Source organism: Megascapheus bottae, chromosome 17 (genome assembly GCF_031878675.1).
Source record: "Megascapheus bottae isolate mThoBot1 chromosome 17, mThoBot2.hap1, whole genome shotgun sequence".
Taxonomy (NCBI): Eukaryota; Metazoa; Chordata; class Mammalia; order Rodentia; family Geomyidae; genus Megascapheus; species Megascapheus bottae.
Window position 1 is genome coordinate 47,627,979 of NC_143525.1, and position 19,809 is coordinate 47,647,787.

Genomic DNA, 19,809 nt, shown 5'->3' on the forward strand with positions numbered 1-19,809 from the left:
TTCATGCGTTGCTAAGCAGTGGCATATGGACATGAACCCCAAACTTCATGCTGTCATCAGTTCAGATGGCTTCTCAGACCTGAGGTTCTGCATCTTGATTTTGCAGATTCTGCTCCCCTCTTAAGGTAAGGTCTATGGTCCTGCGTGTCCTCCTGCCTCTACCTCCGTGTCTTCTACTGTCTGGAATAAGGAACCCAGCTAAAGTTTATGGTTCTGGAGCATCAAGCTTTCTTCTAGACCCTCACTAGTGTTGGAGACCCTCCCTGGGGTGGAAAGGGTTATCAAAGTTATCAAGTTCGTCTTCCGATCTCGATCTCTTCCTCCTTCCATATCTGTCATTCCTGGAGAGGGGGTTATTGAGGAGGCTGTGTTCGGTGTGTACATAAACACTTGCAATAACCAGTAGCTTGCTTGTAGGTTGTGTGTCTGTGCTGGGTTCAGACTCTCTGAGTATCTACTATGTGCAGTCCTTCAATCAGGCAGTGCAGGCTATTAGCTTGGTGGACAAGCGAAAAAAAAATGGTGCTTTATCTTTGGGGTTTTTTTATCTTATTATTTATTTATTTAGAAAGTACTGAGATTTCATCTCAAGACCTACACTTTTGAGTCATACCTCTAACCCCTTTCATCTTCCTTTTATAATTAACTTTATAATTCATCTATTATGATAGTTTTCAAATTTTTACACCATAAGCTGAAGAATATAATGGACAACATGAACTTATGCTAACATTAGGTCATTTGTGTTTCCTTTGTACTTCTGCCCACTCCTATCCTTTGCCAGAGGAGGGGGAGGAGGAGGAAGAAGAAGAGGAGGAAGAAAGTATAACATTAACATTTTTGGCTGCAAAATTACTGTACACCAAAATGTATAACACTTACTTGGGTTTTGACTAATAGATAAACCTATGTAACCCATGCCCTTTTTGTAATATAAAATCTCTCCTTCTTGTTGGAAATATTTTCCGCAAGGTTATTGTTAAGATTTTTTTCCTAAGCTTAGCCCAAATCCTACAATGATTCTCCATAGTAGTACAGAATAAGTCTATTTTCTCTCTCTCAAATATTAGCCCTCAAATATTTGCAGTAGCCCTCATGATTCTCTCTAAATCTACTTTTTTTCCATTCTAAATGCCCCAAGTTCCTCTAGCCAGTTCTTTCATGATTTTGACATTGATTAAAAGATGCCTGAGTCCATCCTTTCTGGCTGTCTCCAACCTCAAGCCATGAGGACCAGCAGAGGCTCACTAGAGGAGGCAGGGAGAGTGTTGCTTGGCTTCTAACCATTTTGACCTTGAAGAATTTGGGGTGGAGCTAACCAGGTATATTTGCTCTTGTAGCCTTTGAATCACTGAGCTGCAGGTAAATTTATCTTTCCTTATAAAAACAAATGCCAGCATTATCCCTTTCATTCATTCTTTTCTTAATTTAATCACCCACTGAATAGATTTCTATTAAGTATGCATGCTAAACTAGGCCTTGCTTAGATAAATAGTCCAAGACACAGTCCCAAAATTTGGGAGGTAGAGAGAATGAAGAGAGATTAATTAACAAATGTATTCACTTTTTCAGCATTTTGTTGATTACCTGCTAAATTCCCAGGATTAGGATAGATATCTAGACTAAGGCAGTATAAGGAATGCGGTGCTCGTTTTTACAAGACTGAATCGCTCACCTGCCTAACAACTGGGAGTGTGGGCAGCCAAGAGCTCTCCACTTTGAATTTAGTAGAGGGATTCTGTTTATTATAAATAAGTCCCTCTTCCAAGGTTGGATGTCTTCCCCATCAACAGCCCAACTCCAGTGAGGTTACAAAAGCTGGCTTATCTTTTCGATTAAAAATATCTCCATCTCAGATATCTAAGTCTCCAGAACCTTCACCCCCTCACTCAGGTCATCTTTGGCCTCTGTCACAACTGTGCAGAACTTCAAGTTCTCTCACATCTTGACTCTTAGGTGATCCTAGAGAACATTGCTGACGCCTCATGCATGCAGGTGCCTTCTCAGGGAACTGGGCCCAGGAGCAAAAGCAAGACAACCAATCTTTACTCAAGCACACAATATTCAGGCTGCAAGAAAAAACTCACAGTACCAGGGAAGGGGAATAATAATCCATTTTCCTCAATCCTGGTATGCAGCCCACTGAGATGTGAGGTTCCAGGAGGACTTAGCAGATTATTCAGCCTGTTGGGCTAGGGGAGATGACAGAATTCAAGAGAAGGAAGAAGTGGATAGTCACGGGAAGCTTTCTGGAGAAAGTGTGCAGGAGCTGTAGAACGAAGGAGTATCTGTTCATGTCTAAAGGCATGAAATAGTGTGTCTAGGAGAAGACAGAGCTTGGCATGAATGAGCTGTACTCATGAAGCAAGAGAGAAGAAGCCAGAAGGAACTGTGTACAGGCCCAAGATCATGGAAATTCTTGTACAGAAATTTAGACCTAAAGAAAGAAGTAATCGAGTAATAAAAGGGCTTGCTTTCCAGAAAGATCTTCCTAAGTTTGGATGTGGAAAAATGAATAGAGAAGGAATGGAGCAGTCAAAGGCCGTGGGAGCTCCCAGCTAAAGACAGGCTGGGTGAAGAGGAGGATATTAACTGCAGAGATATGTTCAAATTGGGGTCAAGCTTCAAACCTATAGAAAGCTGCTACCCTGCCCCCTCAGTTCTCTGACTTTGGGGGACAAGTTGGGGGACATGAAGTAGAATTTTGTGAGTACATAGTGAAGGCTCTTACCATTGTTCAGAAATACCACTAGGCCACCCTGAAGAGTCTCAGGCCACCCCTGGCCATGCTTAGGGCACAACAGGTACAGAGGGTGTCACATACTGGCTTGCAGTTGGTCTGCTTTAGAAGTGGGCACACCAAGCACAGATCTCAGGTGTCATGACTAAGAAATACTGTTGCATGGAGTCTGCAGAGTGCGATGGATGAACAATGGCCAGGCTTCTTCATCAGACAGACCAACGTGGAGGTGCCAGGCTGCTTCTGAGTTGCTGTGGGATGATGGGAGAGCTGTTTAGCCTTGAGTATTCCATTTCTTCTCTAACCATAGGGATGACCCCTGGGTTTTCGAGAGTTGCAGTAGTGATTCAGTCTCCTCAATCAGGCCTCTGGTTGGCATCACAGTCCTCCAGAAAGGCTCTCCAGACTCAAATGCTTCCCTGTCCCACCCAGAGCCAGACAGCAGACAAGGCTGGAGCCACGAGTCTGAATGAATCACTAACATTCAGACCTCCAGAACTCACAGTCATCTGACACAGTGTCACCTCCCATGGTCTTCTGGACAATTCCGTGAGGTGGGTATGGCCAGACCCTTTGACACACGGCAATAGAACATCCCGGTACAAGAAATGAGAGAGCCTAGACTTCATTCCCATGTAACCCAAAAGGCTATATGACCATCCCCCCTCTTCTACAAGGAAACAGAAGATGAAAGAAATTAAGTAACTGGTCAAGGCCACACATCTCAGGCCCCACTATCAGATCTGTCCAGGTTTGAAAAATCAAGCCTCTGTTGTTTCACTGCTCAGACATTCTGTTCACTACTTCATGGTACCCCCTGCATGCGGCTTGCCTTCTCTGAGCCTCCAGTTCAATGTCCTTCTCTAGGTCTTCAGTTGCCTCTGGATCCAGAAATAAGGAAGAAGGAAAGAAACTGGGATCTGGTCTGGCACAGAGTGAAGGGGTGGAAAGGCCAGGAAAGGCATACTACAGAACATGCCCGATATAAAACCAGTAGCCGACCACAGGCCCTCTCACCATGCAGTACAACTCAACACAAACACTGGGCTGGAAAAAAAATACACACACCTGACATGGGCAGTTCTTGTTCATGTCACTGTACTTGAAGGGTCACATCTCATAAACTGATATGCAGGGATGCAGTGCTATTACAGCCGCTTCATTTCCATGATGAACTTCAGCTCTTGCTTCCATTTCTACTTTGGTGGGTCATGAACTTGACAACTTACCAGAGGGGTAAAGTCCACGCCTTATTTATCAGTGTATGGTATGTGACATGGGATAGCTGCTCTACGATAGTGAATGAACCCAAGCATGTGTTGTCTTTCATTTTCCAAGCCTCTAAGCATCTTAGAAACTTAGATCTTTAGATCATACATCAAGGAACTGTGGTCCAACAAAAACGGCACTCATCTGGGGTCTAGCTGCCAGCCTAAGGCAGGCATACTCAGTGTAAACACCAGCCTAGATAATAACCTAGGGGATAAAAAGATCCGGATCTAAATTCCAACATCTATGCTATCTCCACTTAGATCAGGGTCCAAGCCTATAAAATAGTGTTTAAATACACAAAACCCAACCTCTTCCTCTGTCGAATGCAATTGTATCCCTCATGTCACACTGTGGCACTGGTTCAAACTGAGTCCTGCTTTTTAGCATTGCCCCTTATTGCAGAAGCATTGGCACCACAGCAGAACTTACCTTTTTACCTTTTTTACCAAGAATGGTAAATGGGATTCATCTGATCTTCCAACTGCAAGTGACCCATTCTGGTAGCCAGAATGGTTGGGCTGAAAACAACGGTGAAAAAGAGTGCTGAGATCAATTAGCTATGTCTGCTGTGGGCTAGGGAAAGGAGAGTGGCATCATGCATGCTGCAAGCTCCTAATTTCACATGTCAAAAAAAACCAATCTGAATAAACTACAAAATCTTGTTTATATAGTTCGTGACTGTGCTGGTTTTCAACATTCCTAATGCAAGCTCTGCTACTATAAGACACAAATTTCTCAACCACCAAGACAAGTCATAGGGAAGAAGTAGAATACAATGACATTCTCTAAAGTTCCTGGGGAAGCTGAAATATGTTTCTAACAACAACAAAGGAGAAACATAAATAAGCAACGATGCTGGATAAGGCATTCGTGTTACATACACAGTTACCTGTTTGACCTTTTCTTGATCAGCTTTTGGAATAAGCCTTCCCTGGGACTGCTTTCTGCCCTGGTATTAATTGGAACATCTGCTCTCCTTCTGAAAACATCATAAACCATCGTTTGGTCTCTACTGATGCATTGCATTCAATGTAGCCCTGTAGGATAATGCAAAATTAACCAGGAACACAACAGAACTCAATTCAGATTCCCTCTCCCCTCCCCGTCCTCCCCTTCCCATCCCACACCTACACAAAAGGAAGGAGACGCCCATCAGATGTGCAGCGAAGCAGGTGCCAGGAAGGCATGTATTTCTCTAAACCCAACAGGCAGTTGTTAGAAGTGGAATAGGACTGGGATCAGGCAAGCAACTGTAAAAATAAGTTGCTAATGGTAACCACAATTCAACTGCCTACTTCATGAGTTTGACTTCCTGAGATTCTGTATAGACAAGAAGTCATACAGTATTATTTTTGAGCATCTGGCTTAGTGCTTTAGCATAATGTCCTCTAGATTCATCCATGTTTTTGAAAATGATCAAATGTCCCCCTTCTAAAAGGTTGTATTCCATTATATGTATACATATATAATATTCACAAACTCATAAGTATATATTATATGTATATCATATTTTCTTTACCCATTTATCCATTGATTAGTACTTCAGTTGCTTGTGTATATTAGCTATGGTGAGTAATTCTGCAACGAACATGGAAGGACAGAGAGTCCTGACAAAATTCCTTCAGATATATGCCCAGATGTGGGATTGTTGAATGGTATGGTAGTTCTAAATTTCACTTTTTTGAGGAACCTCCATACTACCTTCCAGAATGGCTCTACTACTTTGCATTTCCACCAACAGTGTACAAGAGTTCCTTTTTAAAAATAATAGCCCTACTCACAGGTGTGAAGTGCAGTCTCCCGGGGTTTTAATTTGCGTTTCCTTGTTGGTTGACAATAAGGAGTAGTTTTTCAAATGTCTGCTGGCCATTTGTAATGGTAATTACTTGAGGCCAGGTTGGAGTGGGGGCCTGACAGGGAGAATTAGGAAGACATAGACAGTGAAAATAAAGATATTGGTCCAAATTTCTGGTTAGACATAAGGAATACTCACTCATCTATTACATAGCATGGTGACTATAGGTAATAATAATGTAGCATGTACTTTTGCCAGAAGGGTAGACTTTATGTGGTTATGCCACCAAGAAATAGCAAGCACCTGAGATGAAATATATATTATAGTATCCTGATTTGAGCACTCGATAGTGTATTTATGTATCAAGCCATCACATCGTGTCTCATAAACAAACATACAAGCAAATTAAGTACACATAAAATATTTCATTTCCAGGGCCATCCCATAGGGATACAGGTTTCAGAGCTCATCATTCTGGGCTCTGACCTAATAACTTTAAAATTATCTCATTCATAATCACTGTTCATTAATACTAGTGAGTGCCCTCTGCCAGGCACTTTACACCCACCATCTCCTGGGCGATTCTAATACAAACTAAGATGTCAGGACTTCTTCCCATGTGCCCAGGTGCTCAGGCAGCAGAAATCACAGCAGTAGAATCACAAAAAGGGAGTGGAGACAGCAGAAGTCAGGAAATAGGCAGACTCTGCAGCCATGCTTCCTCCTTTCCTTTCTTTCTCTTTTGGTGTGGCTCCCTACACCAGCCATATCTAAACAGCATGCCCCAGGCAGTCTGCCTTGGCCCATTAGAAATGTGTTCATTTTTATTTCCTTGGTTTATCTTGGCCCACGCGCTAGGATTGACTTGGTGGTGGGACAGGCAGTGTGCAGAGCAGAAAGCTAGGCCTGGGAGGCACTCTCCTTGGGAAGAATCATTAGTTGCCTCCTCTCCATTGCTGCCTCCGCTTTAACAGTTATTTACTGTCCTCCCAGCTGAGTCTGCCACACAGTAGGTCCTCAGCCAAGATAACCTGACTCCAAAATCTGGGTTCTCCCAACCAAACCTGCCTGCCTGTTAGTGGAGCCCGTGTCTATATGGGTGGAGGGAGGGTCAAGTCCCAGAGGAGGGATGAGAAGCAGATGGGCACTGCTTAGCAGATAATCTGAAGCGATAGGCTGAGATCATTGGCATGGCCCTGTTTAGATCAGGAGTCAGAGACGAGGATCTAGCTCAATCTGCTGATTATCCTCAGGATCACCACCACTGTCCCTGGGGACCGTTCTGCACCATTCTCCCCCATTCCCCACCATCGCCGTGACTGCTCATGGAGCGGCACCAGTCCTTGACTGCCACAGTACTTGACACCCGGCAACCACAGCCAGTAGATGCTAAGTGAAAGAATGACTCAGCCACACGGTGCCTTTCCATGGAACACTATCTCAGACCCCATTTCCAGGGCCAGATAACAACACCCTTCCTCCTCGTTTCCTGCAGGGCTCACACATGACCCGAGCCACTCACAGGCATGCTCCCTATTTGGGCGGAGGATTTCTACTTTTCTGCCTGGCCTGTTCAGTTCCATTATTCTTTTGATCTTTACAGCTGCTCTGTTGGAAAAAGTCTTCTTGCAGAGATTGGCAAGACAAGGTATCGAACTCCCAAAAGATGAGATGATTTCCCCAAATCCATTGGTGAGCTGGCACTGGAATGTAGTACTTCCTAGCTCCCAAACACGTGCTTGGCTTTTCATCTTCCACCCAAGCATCCCATAAAATACTTACTATGTTTCAGGTACCAGGCCAGGCCCTGGGAATCCAGATATGAAAGTAACTCAGATCCTACCATCCACTGGATGGAAGAGCCACCAATTTTTGTCAAGCCCAGATAGATGTCTGCTACTTGCCCCTCCTTCAGCCAACCATATCCCATATCCTAATTTCAGGTTAGACCCCATGTAGGATTTTTCCATGAGTGATCGGGAGGGAGCTTTGGCAAAGGTCTTGAGTTTTGTACACCTGTCCAGATAAATGACGAGCCTACTTCCAAGGTAACCTTCAAAAGTAATCCAGAAAAAGAGAATTCTTGCTCACCAAGTATTAGAATGGAAGGATAACTCTCAAAGTCATCTGAGGCTTCCCCACATGCCATCCTAAGGGACTGGAAGGGCTGCTATTATTTGATCCACTTCTTCTACAAGGTATCCCACACAGTCTTTTTTTTTTTTTTTTTTTGCCAGTCCTCGCCTTGAGCTCAGGGCCTGAGCACTGTCCTTGGGTTTTCTCAAGGCTAGAGCTCTTCTACCACTTGAGCCTCAGCACCATTTCCGGCTTTTTTCTATGTGTGCGGTAGCAAGGAATCGAACCCGGGTCTTCATGCATGCTAGGCAAGCACTCTACCACTAGGCCAAACTCCCGCGCCCCCCCTCACAGTCTTTTTATGAGGTCTAAATACTCTGGACAACTGCCTAGCAGAAAAACACCACCTATACTTCAGGCTGAGACAAGAGACAAGAGGACTTCTGCCTCTTAGTGCAATGGGAAGAGAAGCCCAACTGATGGGCTCCAGAACAGAGAGGAGGGGAACACATTCCTTTATCATACTTCCAGATAATACTAAGCCAACACAGACAGGGACACATCAGCAGGCCCATTCTAGATATGGGACCTTGGGCAATGTATTTAATCTTTCAGGGCCTTGATTTACTCATCTACAAGTTAAAGAATAATGCCTGCACCAAAGACCTTTTTGGGCCTCAAGTGTTGACCCCTGGATGCCAGGGAACGCCAGTGTCTTACACCTGTAATCCTAGCTACTCAGGAGGCTGAGATCTGTGTATCATATCATGGTTCAAAAACCAGCTGGGGCCAGAAAAGTCTATGAGACTCCTAATCTCCAATTAACCATTTAAAAAAAGACAGAAATGAAGATGTGGCTTAAGTAGTAGAGCACCCACCCTTGAATAGAAAGGCCAAACCAGAGTAAGAGGCCATGAGTTCAAGCCCTAGTAGTGACAGAATAAAAGAAAGAAAGAGGAAGGAAGGAAGGAAGGAAGGAAGGAAGGAAGGAAGGCAAGCATAGTATTTAAAGCAATCAATACTGTGTCTATTCATGGTACATGGTCAATGACTGCTCCCTTTTCCATTTCCTCTCAGAAAAGCCATGTATCGGGAGAGTGATAGGCATGATGCCATGGGAAAGAGAACAGCTGTCTGGTGGGGATGGGAGAACGGCTGCCCTGGGGAGGTGCATTCATGAGTATTAGTAGAAATGACCTTCTTAAGTTCCTTGGTGGAAAGAACAGTCATGTCTTACTTCTTAGAAGATTGTACATGGTCAGAACTTATCAGTATGGCAACAAATGAATGAGCAAGTAGATTCCCAAACGTGATGTCATCTTTTGCATTCAAAGAGCTAACCATTATTCAGCTTCTGTCCTGCTAATAGATCTCTCTAGATGAATCAGACACCTTCATTTCAGGCTCAGAAACAAAAGGCAGGGCCGGAAGTTTGGCCTGGTGGTAGAGTGCTTGCCTAGCATGCATGAAGACCTGGGTTTGATTCCTCAGTACCACATACATAGAAAAAAAGCTGGAAGTGGTGCTGTGGCTCAAGTTTTAGAGCTCTAGCCTTGAGAAAGCCCAAGGACAGTGCTCAGGTCCTGAGTTCAAGCCCCAGGACTGGCAAAAAAAAAGGCAGGGACCAGGAGTATGGACTAATGGTAGAGTGCTTACCTAGCATGCATGAAGCCCTGACTTTGAATCCTCAGTACTACATACACAGAAAAAGCCAGAAGTGGGGCTGTGGCTGGAGGGGGTAGAGCTCTAGCCTTGAGAAAGCCCAAAGGCAATGCCCAGGCCCTGAGTTCAAGCCCCAGGACTGGAAAGTAAAACAAGGCAGATTCACTTTGTTTTGTGGAAGCTTGCTAACCCATTTCTCAGACATATTCCCCACTCCATTGTGTGAAATGTGTCTGAGGACTTTGAAAGAGAAAGACAAAACAACAAAATTAAATGGTTTGCTTTCACAAGCCCATTATTTTGAAAACAGCCTAATGAGGAACTTTCATAATTTCACTGAAAGGAAAGCTAAATGGACTCAGGGATAAAAGGCTGCGGTTTTTTTTTTCCCCAAGCATTTAGGAGCTGTGCAATTTCATTTCCTTCAAGGGTAACAAGTGAGAAGAGAAACTCACTGCCTGGTAGATGCCCTGAAGGTCGAGATTAATGAGTGGGTTAGGAGGTTTGAAGCTTGCAGGCAGCTCTACACTGGTAAGAGGGTGTCCCAATAGTTCTAAAGAGGCTTATGAATAATTTACTCTTGTAAATAGGTACATGTGTGGAAATGTTGTTTGCACTTTTAATTGGAACCAAAAACCGTGACTTCATGGGTATCAGCCATTCCTAACCGTCCCTGAAATATGTGAGGAAGGGCACCCCAACAGGTGATTCCAAGCCCAAGCCCCTAGGCAGACAATACTAACCAACTCCCAAGTACACTATCCTGGATAAGGGATCCCAGCCATAATCTGCGGGGAAGAGCAGAAAGCTTTAGCCACCAAACCCAGGTTCGATTTCACCTCTGCCTCCAAACAAGCTATGTGACCTGAGGCAAGCCACTTTACCTTAGTGACTTAGACTCTCAGACTCAGACTCTCCCGAAGTAAGAGAGAAGACCTTTGGTGTCCAGTTCTTTTTTACTTTTGTTAAACATTCTTCTAAAGCTGAGGTTGTTCCTCCTCTACTGCTGGGTAGAGTGTGGAGGGAAGGGCTAGCCTCACCAGGTGAGAGTAGACTTGAAAAGGTATGCAGGTGTGAGCTGGAGCTAGGAGGGAGAGGCAACAAAGAGCATGGCCTTTGGAATGAAGTAAAGGTAGTTCCCATCCACCCTTCTCCACCTACAAGCTCTCTGATCTGACTCAGTCTCCCTGCATCTCCATTTCCTTATACACAAAATAGGGTTCCAGTACCCGCCTCACAGAACTGATAACCAATAGAAGATGCACAGTGGTTATCACTTACCCCCCTCCTGTGGACAGAAAGAAATAGCTAGTTCCTGCAAAACTAGCAAAGATGTCTTTATGTAATCTTCAAAGCAAATCCACAACCAACAACATTCAGCCACAGAGCAAGGATGTGATGTCAAATTTGTAGAAGATGAAAACAGAAATGGCTGTGGGGCCTGCTGTGTTCGGACCGCTGTCTTTGACAAGTGACGAGCAAGCTGCCTTGACTACTTCCCACCATTCCGCCTGGATGTAAAGTTCCCATCCACATGTGAGCTCCATCCTCATAGAAGATGCTTCTCCATCTGGGTGGCTGGGACCATAACTAAGACTGAAATAGCGTGTTTGCAAGGATAAGCAGAAGTAGCCCAGAGTAGTCTCAGGAATGATTAGACTCCTTTCCTCTAATGACATAGAGCACTGAGCAAGTTGAAGAAGCATTACATAGGAAGACATCATAAACTATTAGCAGTGAAGGTGATGGTCTGGGAGCCCGTGATCCCAGAAGCCTCCCTCACTGCTGGAAATGTGCTGCCATAAGCCAGGAACTGGCATTTCATGCTACCAGTCTTGAATGAAGAAGCCAAGGGACAGCACCCAGGTCTTGAATTCAAGTCCCAGTACACACACACGCACGCATGCACGCATGCACGCATGCACAGTGCAACGCTTCTTAGTTCAAACTTAATCCAACTAGCTGTAATCCCAGACTTCTAGAAAACTGAAAGTGTCGATTTGCCATCCACAATGCGGCTGTCAGCTCATACAGGGAAGGCAAAGAAATGGCTGGTCCAAAGAAGCAGAGAGCTTGGTCTGCCAGTCTAGACTTAAATAAATTGTATTTTCTGGCCAAGGGCGATAAGGCGTAAATTTGAAGTGTTGCGTTACACTTACCCATCATTATACCCTGAAATGGGGAAGAAGAGCAAGATCTTGTTCCAAGTTTGTAGCAAAATTGTGCTCTGTGTAAACAGCTCAGCAGTCTTTGATGTTGAGCAGAGAAGAAAATAATCCTCAGACAAGCGAGGCAGGAGCAGGGAGCTCTGTAGCCTAAGCAGGGAGGCCAGCAACAGCATGCAGCTAGAGGATGCTGTGCTTTCTCACAGCGTCTTCTCCAGCACCTGCAAAGGTAAATTGTTCTCACAGTTTCTGCTCCTAAAAGGATTATTTGCAGTACAATTATGGAGAGAAGCTGGGCAGGCCAGAGTGGAGGAAGGAGGGAAGAGAGTTTGTAAAAGACGTCAACATGCAATGTAACCAAACCCAGAGTCCAGCCAGCACCCAAGGGTGCTTCCTAAAGGTGGACAAGAGGGTGCAGGGTAGCCACATTCTTCCTTCCTTCATTCAAGAGGACATAGTCCCTGTCCTCTTGAAGATCATGGTCAAGTGGAAGGCATTTTCAACAAATTATCACCTAAATAACTATTTAGTTATTCAGGGAGGGAGGAAGGGAGGGAGGGATGAAGGGAGGGAGAGAGGGAGGGAGGGATGGAGGGAGGGATTGTTCCAGTGAGTCACACTTGTAAACCTGGCTACTCAGGAGGCTGAGATCTGTCAGACATGGTTCCAAGCCAGCTGGAGCAGGAAAGTCCATAAGACTCTTACCTCCAATTAAGCATCAAAACGCTAGGACTTGGAATGGTCAGGGAAGGCCTGTCTGGGAAGGAGCAATAGAAACTGAGGTCTGATCAGGGGACCAGACAAAACACATGGGGAGAACATTATAGACAGAAGACATTGAATGTGCAGAGCTCTTTGAAGGCCTGTTGATTTCCCGGGAATAGAGAGGCCAGGATGTGTGGGGCCCCACGTGTGTGTGTGTGTGTGTGTGTGTGTGTGTGTGTGTGTGTGTGTGTGTGTGTGTGTGTGAGAGAGAGAGAGAGAGAGAGAGAGAGAGAGAGAGAGAGAGAGAGAGAGAGAGAGAGAGAGAGAGAGAGAATAAGTCTCCATCCACTCACACTGTAGAAGCCCATCGGCTTCCTCTCTGCAAATGAATGTGCATAAAGACACTTTCGCTTCTATTCAGCCTGCACTGAGCAGTCTCCTATTCAGTGGTCAACCAACAGGAGGAGCCCCCATCTCTTCTTGTAAGTGAGGAAACCAAGGGAGGCTGGAATAAAGGATGGCAGGATGAATTAGGAGTCTGTGTCCTAGCTGGGTATGTCCTTGCTGCATCACCTTGAGCAAGTCATTTCTTATATCCCAGATCTTTGTATCCTTACCTGTAAAGGATGCTATGTGATAATGTCTTAGGCTGCTTTCAGTTCTCCCATTAGAGGGGTTTCTAGAGGGGTCACCACCATTGCCAGTGCCATGTGGCCTGCTGTGGCAAAGCTGGCTTCGGCAGCACATACAACATTCTAACCCCTTCCCAATATTCTGAAGTTAAAGGAACCACAGAATGGGAAGAGGAAGATGGCAGGGGGTGGAATTCAGCATAGTGATCATCTGGTGCTAAGCTGAAATTTACTTCCGCTGGCAAGACTCTTCCTGGGGATAGTCAAATCAATATTATGAGCAGTTCTGAAGACGGCAAAGATATTTAGAGTATGTACCAAAAAAAAAAAGCGCTGTTGAAACACCATAGAAGTCACTTGTGATGTGTTCGGCCTCTTACAATGAATGTGCTAACTATAAAATGCTCTTATCTGCTTGTTGCAGTGGTCCCCAAGAGCATCCCCCCAGGGGACAAGTTCATTAGCCAAGTTCAATCACTATATGCCATAGTGATGATAAAACAAAATTTATTCTTTGAAAAACTATGTTTGCCTTATCTCCTGCTATTTTCCCCCACTCTGAAGCTGAGAGAGTAAGGCTTGGTTGTTCTGAAATAATACATCTAGCCAGGGACTCTGAGCTGATCTGTATAGGAAGGAAAATCTGGGGCTTTGCTGGTCTTTCTTCAGGTGCAGAAGGCAGACAGTAGGCCTTTCCTAGTTTGCAGTCTCCGTACACCTTTACATGGTAATGTGAATATTGACTGCTTGACTGGAAAACAAGGCAGAGAGGTGTGACCACATGCTGCTGTTGGGAACTGATTCCATGATAAAATTGTTATGTTCCTCCCAGAATGGCACGTTTAGAAAGAACATGTGTATTGGAATCTGACAGACTGGAATTCAATACCTAGCTCCTCCAATTGTTAGCTGTCTGACTGTAGCAAGTCGTTTGATCTTTCTGGGCCTTGATTTCTTCTTCTGCTTAATGAAAGCCACAATACCCACCCATGGTCATAGTTGTGAGGGCTAACCAAGAAAACATGGGTAAATGTCCAGCATTGTGACTGGCACACAGTATTAGACCATCTATCTGCCTGTCATTTGCTCATCAAGATCTTCCTGAGAAATGGAGATCTCCGCCCCCCACCCCCGCCTCAACGCACAAATCTGCTCTTTGTCTGCTCCTGCACTAGAGTTTGAGAGGCCAGAGGGCCTTCTGATCACCACCGTGCTGCAGGATGGGACAACAGAGTGAAGCATGGTACTGGAAATGGATTGCACCCAAATCTCAGTGGCTGCAGGAATCCAACACAGTCAGCCTGGCTCTCTTCCAGCCAATTTTGCCAGATGTAATTTGGCTTCAGTTTGAGGTTGCAAAGCATTTTTATAATCCTGATAATCTATAGTATTTGTAGAAAGCTCTTCCAGTTTCCATAGCACTTTTGCATGCATTACCTCATTTGATTTTCTTGATAACCTTGAGAGATAGCAAAAGAAAGGACTAGCATTCCCATTCTGTGGACAGGAAATTGAGACTTGTTGGGTTCTCAAAATTGGGCACAATTTTGTGTCAAAACGTAGACTTCGTTCCTTGCTCTGGGCTATTCCTGCACACCAGCACCCTGCAACTTTGTAACCGGGCTTTCATCAGGCAAAAGTCACCCAAGCTCCTGTTGTAAGCCAGCAATGGGCTAGGTGCTAGGATTTAGACTTCAAAGACAGAGTCAAGTGCAGGAGAGATGCAGGGCCAGATAGTCAGCGCTGTGTGAAGGAGCAAGCAGAACCAAGAAGGAGGGCTATGGTCTCAGAAAGGCATCCTGGAGTCTAGGAGACACATGAGAGTCGGGAGCCAAAGCATTAAATAGACAGCCAAAATGTGTGAACCTTCAGGGTCTGTTGAAGTGCTGCACGCTATGCAGTCTGGCTCCACCAGCCACTCACTCACTCACTCCTTCTTTTACCATATATGCAAAAAAATACACAAGTGAGCACATGCAGTCCCTAAGCCCACTGCATCTTCCTGCTAGCAATGCCTGTGGACTCGAGGCAAAAAGTAGGAGGCTGGAAGGTAGAAAGAACAGGTGGAGCACATCACAGAAGGAGGGCCTGGGGTTTAGCCTAAAGGAGATGGAGAGCACTGGTGGATGGACACAGTCGGAAAGAGTGAGCCACGGTTAGACTAGAGGAGGACTGGAGAAGGTTGTCTGGAAGCTGAGAGGCTGGTTAAGGAGCCAGAGCAGCCCTGGTAAGAAATTTCTGGATCCTATATTACTTAAGGCAGCTAGAGAGATCTTTGCTGATTGATTATACGAGTGTGTGAGAAAAAGTAGACAGTGATCCTTAGGGTCTGACTCAATCCCTCTGGACAGGTGGTAAAGCCTCTCCTCGGGACAGAAATTTGGGGATAGAACTGTTTGGTCAGAAAAGAGGACTCAAGTGGGGGGGAAGCTGAGGAAAGGGGTGTGGTAATCTGTCTCCTCTGGGACAGGCTGAGTGTGATACCTAGAAGGTACTTATCAAGAGGTGGAATCATGTCTGGAGCCCAAGAGAGTTGGAGGTATGGGTTGGAGGGTGGGGAGTTCATAGGTAATATTGGATGCTTGGAAGTAAATGGGACCTCCCAAGGGAGTATCCAGAGGGACAACGAGAGCAGATTCCATTCCACAAGCCTCAAAGAATATCCAGACTCATTCTTTGATATCAGAATCCCTCTTGGCAAAAGCCCAGCCATCATCCAAGGTTAAGAAATCAGTGGTCCCCAAGAAGGGTTGGGTGTGATGGGATGTGGGGACTCTGGCCTAGTGTGGGACTTGTGGGATCTCGCCAGTCCCTGGAACCCATTGTGAAGTCACCATGTGCTTCTCTCTCTCTCTCTCTCTCTCTCTCTCTCTCTCTCTCTCTCTCTCTCTCTCTCTCTCTCTCTCTCTCTCTCTTCTCTCCTTCAGGTGTTTACAAAATATGGGAAGTGTTACATGTTTAACTCAGGAGAGGATGGCAGGCCTCTGCTCACCACGGTCAAGGGGGGGACGGGCAACGGGCTGGAGATCATGCTGGACATTCAGCAAGATGAGTATCTGCCCATCTGGGGAGAGACAGGTGAGCTGGGCTCAGGGACTGGGGCACTGGGTAGTGGAAGGGGTACAGAACATACTCACTTACCAAAACACCCGAAGGAAGAGAGAAAAAACAGGAAATCAAATGAGCCCTGTCGACCCCATCCACACACATAGCCAGCGTTAGTTTGGTCCTTCCATGATAACATTAGAGTTCCCAGACACTTTGATGTACACACACACACACACACACACACACACACACACACACACACACACAGCCCCTCTTCTCTATTCAACCTCTATCATAGACCTTCTCATCCAGCACAACTCCCTACAGAGATTTGGCCTTGGACAGGAGCTCTGGCTGATAGGAAGGGCTGACCGCAGAGCCACAGTGGGATGTAGGGTGATCAGTCAGGAAAGAAGGAAAAGCTACACTAGGCCAAGCTGCTTGTTTCCTTGTGGCCTAGTGTGAAGCCATGATGTACTCAAGGCCTTGCAGCAGGTCTGACCTATGCTTCTGGGGCAGTCTGATGGGACCCAGAGCTGTGGCAACTCAAAACAAATTCATGATCGTGATGACAGTTTTGCCACATGCCTACCATGGTACAGGTTATTGTCAGGGATGCAGCAGACACAAGATAAAGGTCCTGCCTTTCAGGTACATTTTTATCTCATTAGGAAGCCAGACATGCACACAGAATCTACAGAACTCCTGCCAGAAGCTCCAGCTGACCCTTGATCAGCATTAGCCACTTAAATAGTTTCCTTTGAATGTGAAGGACAGTTTAAAAGGCAAGGGCAAGCCAGGCACAGTGGCTCATGCCTGTAATCCATAATCCTAGCCACTCAGGAGGCTGAGATCTGAGGAGCTCAATTCAAAGCCAGTCCAGGCACTAAGAAGTCCATCCGACTCTTATCTGCAATTAACAACCAGGAAACTGGAAGTGATGCTGTAGCTCAAAAGGTGGGGCGGTACCCTTGAGCTGAAGAGCTCAGAGACAACACCCAGGCCCGGAGTTCAAGTCCTACCACTAACAAACAAACAAACAAAAAAGCAGGGGCAGAGTTAGAAGAAACCAGTTAGCCAGTTAGAGAAGACTATTCAGTGCTGTCCTAAAGAACTTTCTGGAATTCTGAAGATGTTTTTTATCCCACATGTTAGCTATGGAAAGGGAGTATAAAAAACTGATTTTTTAAATTGTTATTTAAAGGTGATGTTCAAAAGGGTTAAAATTCCATGAAGTTGGATAATAAGAGAATTGATTTTTTTTTATTGTGCAGGTTCTGGGGTTTGGATTTAAGGCCTGAGCAATGTTCCTTATCTGTTTTGCCAAAGGCTGACATTCTTCCATTTGAGCCATAGCCCATTTCTGGCTTTTTTGCTGATTAACTGGAGATAAGTCTCACAGATTTTTCTGCTCAGCCTGGCTTTGAACCACAGTCCTCAGATCTCAACCTCTTGAGTAGCTAGGATTATAGGCATGAGCCACTAGTACCTGGCTAGGACTACTGTTTCTTTTTAATTATTATTTGGAACTGAATTTTTAATATTGTTTATCTTTTATTAATTTAAAATTAGGTAGCCCCTACCGTATTAGGACAGTTAGTGTGCTGAAATGTAGCTTCACCTAGTTCTGATTGACTTCTGAGATTTGGGCCTTTGCAGCCAACTCCCACGTTCCCTGGTATTCCCTGTTCTTGGCTTTCTCCTCTCCATGGCCTCAGAGTGGTGGGCAGAGCTCCTCGTGCCCACTAGAGAAGGAAATGGAGATCAGATCACTTCCCCCAGGGCCATCCAGTGGGGACACTGGAATTCTTACACTGGCGTTTCCTCCTCCGTTGTCCCTTACTCCAGGCTGAGAAGCCACTGGCCAATGATGCTCCTCAAAGCTGCTTCTATTCTGAGCTAACAGGAAGAGAGGAGAATCTTGTGGGAGTGGAAGTAAAGCCAGGAACACCTGCTGGCAGATGACTGGTAGGCTTGGGCAGGCTTGAAGGATGTCTATCTATGACGCCGTCACCATCAGGGACACAGATACCACCAATTGCTTGGTTGTTGTTCCTGAAAGTACAGCTCTGCCACAGTCCCAGGAGGCCACCTTCCTGACCTGCCAGGCTACCATGGCCCCACAGATGACACCTCATTTTCTTGATATAGTCTCAATGCTCGGAGTGATGAAACCAGGTCCCTACCGCAGATATTAGAGAGATGATAGAGAAGAAAGGAATTGAAATGAGGCTGCTGAAGGGAGTGAAACAGGTTAGAGAAGATGCCATGGCAGGGCCACAAAGACCCAAAGTCTATCGCAGCTCCCCCTCTCCTAGCGACATGCCTAAAAACAAGTGGGTGAGCCTCACTTCCCTCCTCTGTAAAGTAGAGATGAATCTGGATGGCTCACACATCCAGAGAGCACTATGCAGACTGCAAAAAAAAAAAAAAATCAGAGTGACAGGATTTTCAAATACCCCACACCCATCACTGGAGTCTGGAGCCACTTCAAAGAGAAGCTGATTTACCCTTTTTCTTTTTCTTTTTTTTTTTTTTGTGCTGATAGTAGGGCTTGAACTCAGAGCCTTACATTCTCATTTGGCTTTTTCCCCTCAAGGCTAGTGCTATACCACTTGAGACACAGCTCTACTTTCTGGCTTTTTGCTGGTTAATTGGAAATAAAGTGCCTCCTAGACTCGTGTGCTCAGGCTGGCTTAAAATCAAAATCCTCAGATCTGAGCATCCCAGTGGCTAGGAGTACAGGTGTGAGCCACTGGCGCCCAGCCCCCTTGCCTTCTTGTGCTATTTTGCCCTGAGAAAGTTGAGGAAGCCGTGAAGGAGCTGCTTTCTAGTGTATTCTGGCTAACAGGCAGAGCCTTTGTGGGATGTGACAATGGTTTGCAAGACCACCGTCTATAAACACAGCTCCAGTGCTTGAGTAGAGGAAGGCAGCCCCTGTGGGTTCAAAGCTTCACAAGTAGAAGACAACTCCACTAAAAATTACCAAAAAGATTCCTTCTCCCAGGCTAATAATATTCCACCTCAGTGAGGGGCTCATGGATCACACACCTCTACGTGGGGGCCCCCTGCTAACAAGCTGTTTTTAAGTTGCAAGTGGACCTAGACAGAATGACCCAAAATGTGCTTTGTGGAGCTTCAGGAGTTTGGAATGTTATCTGTTAGACAAATAGAAAAGAACACAGGGTCAAAAAGAATCTAGAGCTAGACAGTGTTGCATGCATTTGTTCATCCATTTAATATGCTACGTAATGAAACCCCAAGATAGTAATGTCACATACAGCATTTATTCCCTATAGGCCTTTGGCCATGGAACCCTTCTTTTCCATATAAGATCTCACCAAATATTTTTTTTTGTTGGGGGAAGCTGTCCTAGACTATTGAAATACAGATTTTATGTGCAGACTTTTCTAAAGAAAATTAAATTGAAGATAGGTGAGAGGTTGTTAAAAATGAAATTCTGTGTAGAAACCTCTGGGTAACTTTAAAGATAAAAGAAATAGGCAGTGGGTTATCTGAGTTGCACATGAGAGGAACCTGAATCAAACAAGCTTAGGCATCAAAAGAATTGTATTGCCCTTGGAATTCGAAGCAAGTTTCAACAACCAATCAGCAGGGGAGTAAGGATGTAGCACAGTGAGAACTGGAGCCAAGGGTACCTACACCCTGGGCGCTCTCACCCTTCCTCTCTCCAAGTCCTTTTCATTCTCTCTC

The 19,809-nt window shown here is 45.2% G+C and overlaps 1 protein-coding gene across 2 annotated transcripts in view; it reads left to right on the plus strand.

The window, feature by feature from the left end:
* LOC150052035 (acid-sensing ion channel 2-like) overlaps window positions 1-19,809 on the plus strand; it is a 224,826-nt gene that overhangs the window by 136,187 nt on the left and 68,830 nt on the right. For both annotated transcript variants that reach the window (XM_090351258.1, XM_090351259.1), the window contains exon 2: window positions 15,975-16,125. In XM_090351258.1, the coding sequence (XP_090207384.1) occupies window positions 15,975-16,125 (151 nt within the window). The remainder of the gene's footprint in view (window positions 1-15,974; window positions 16,126-19,809) is intronic.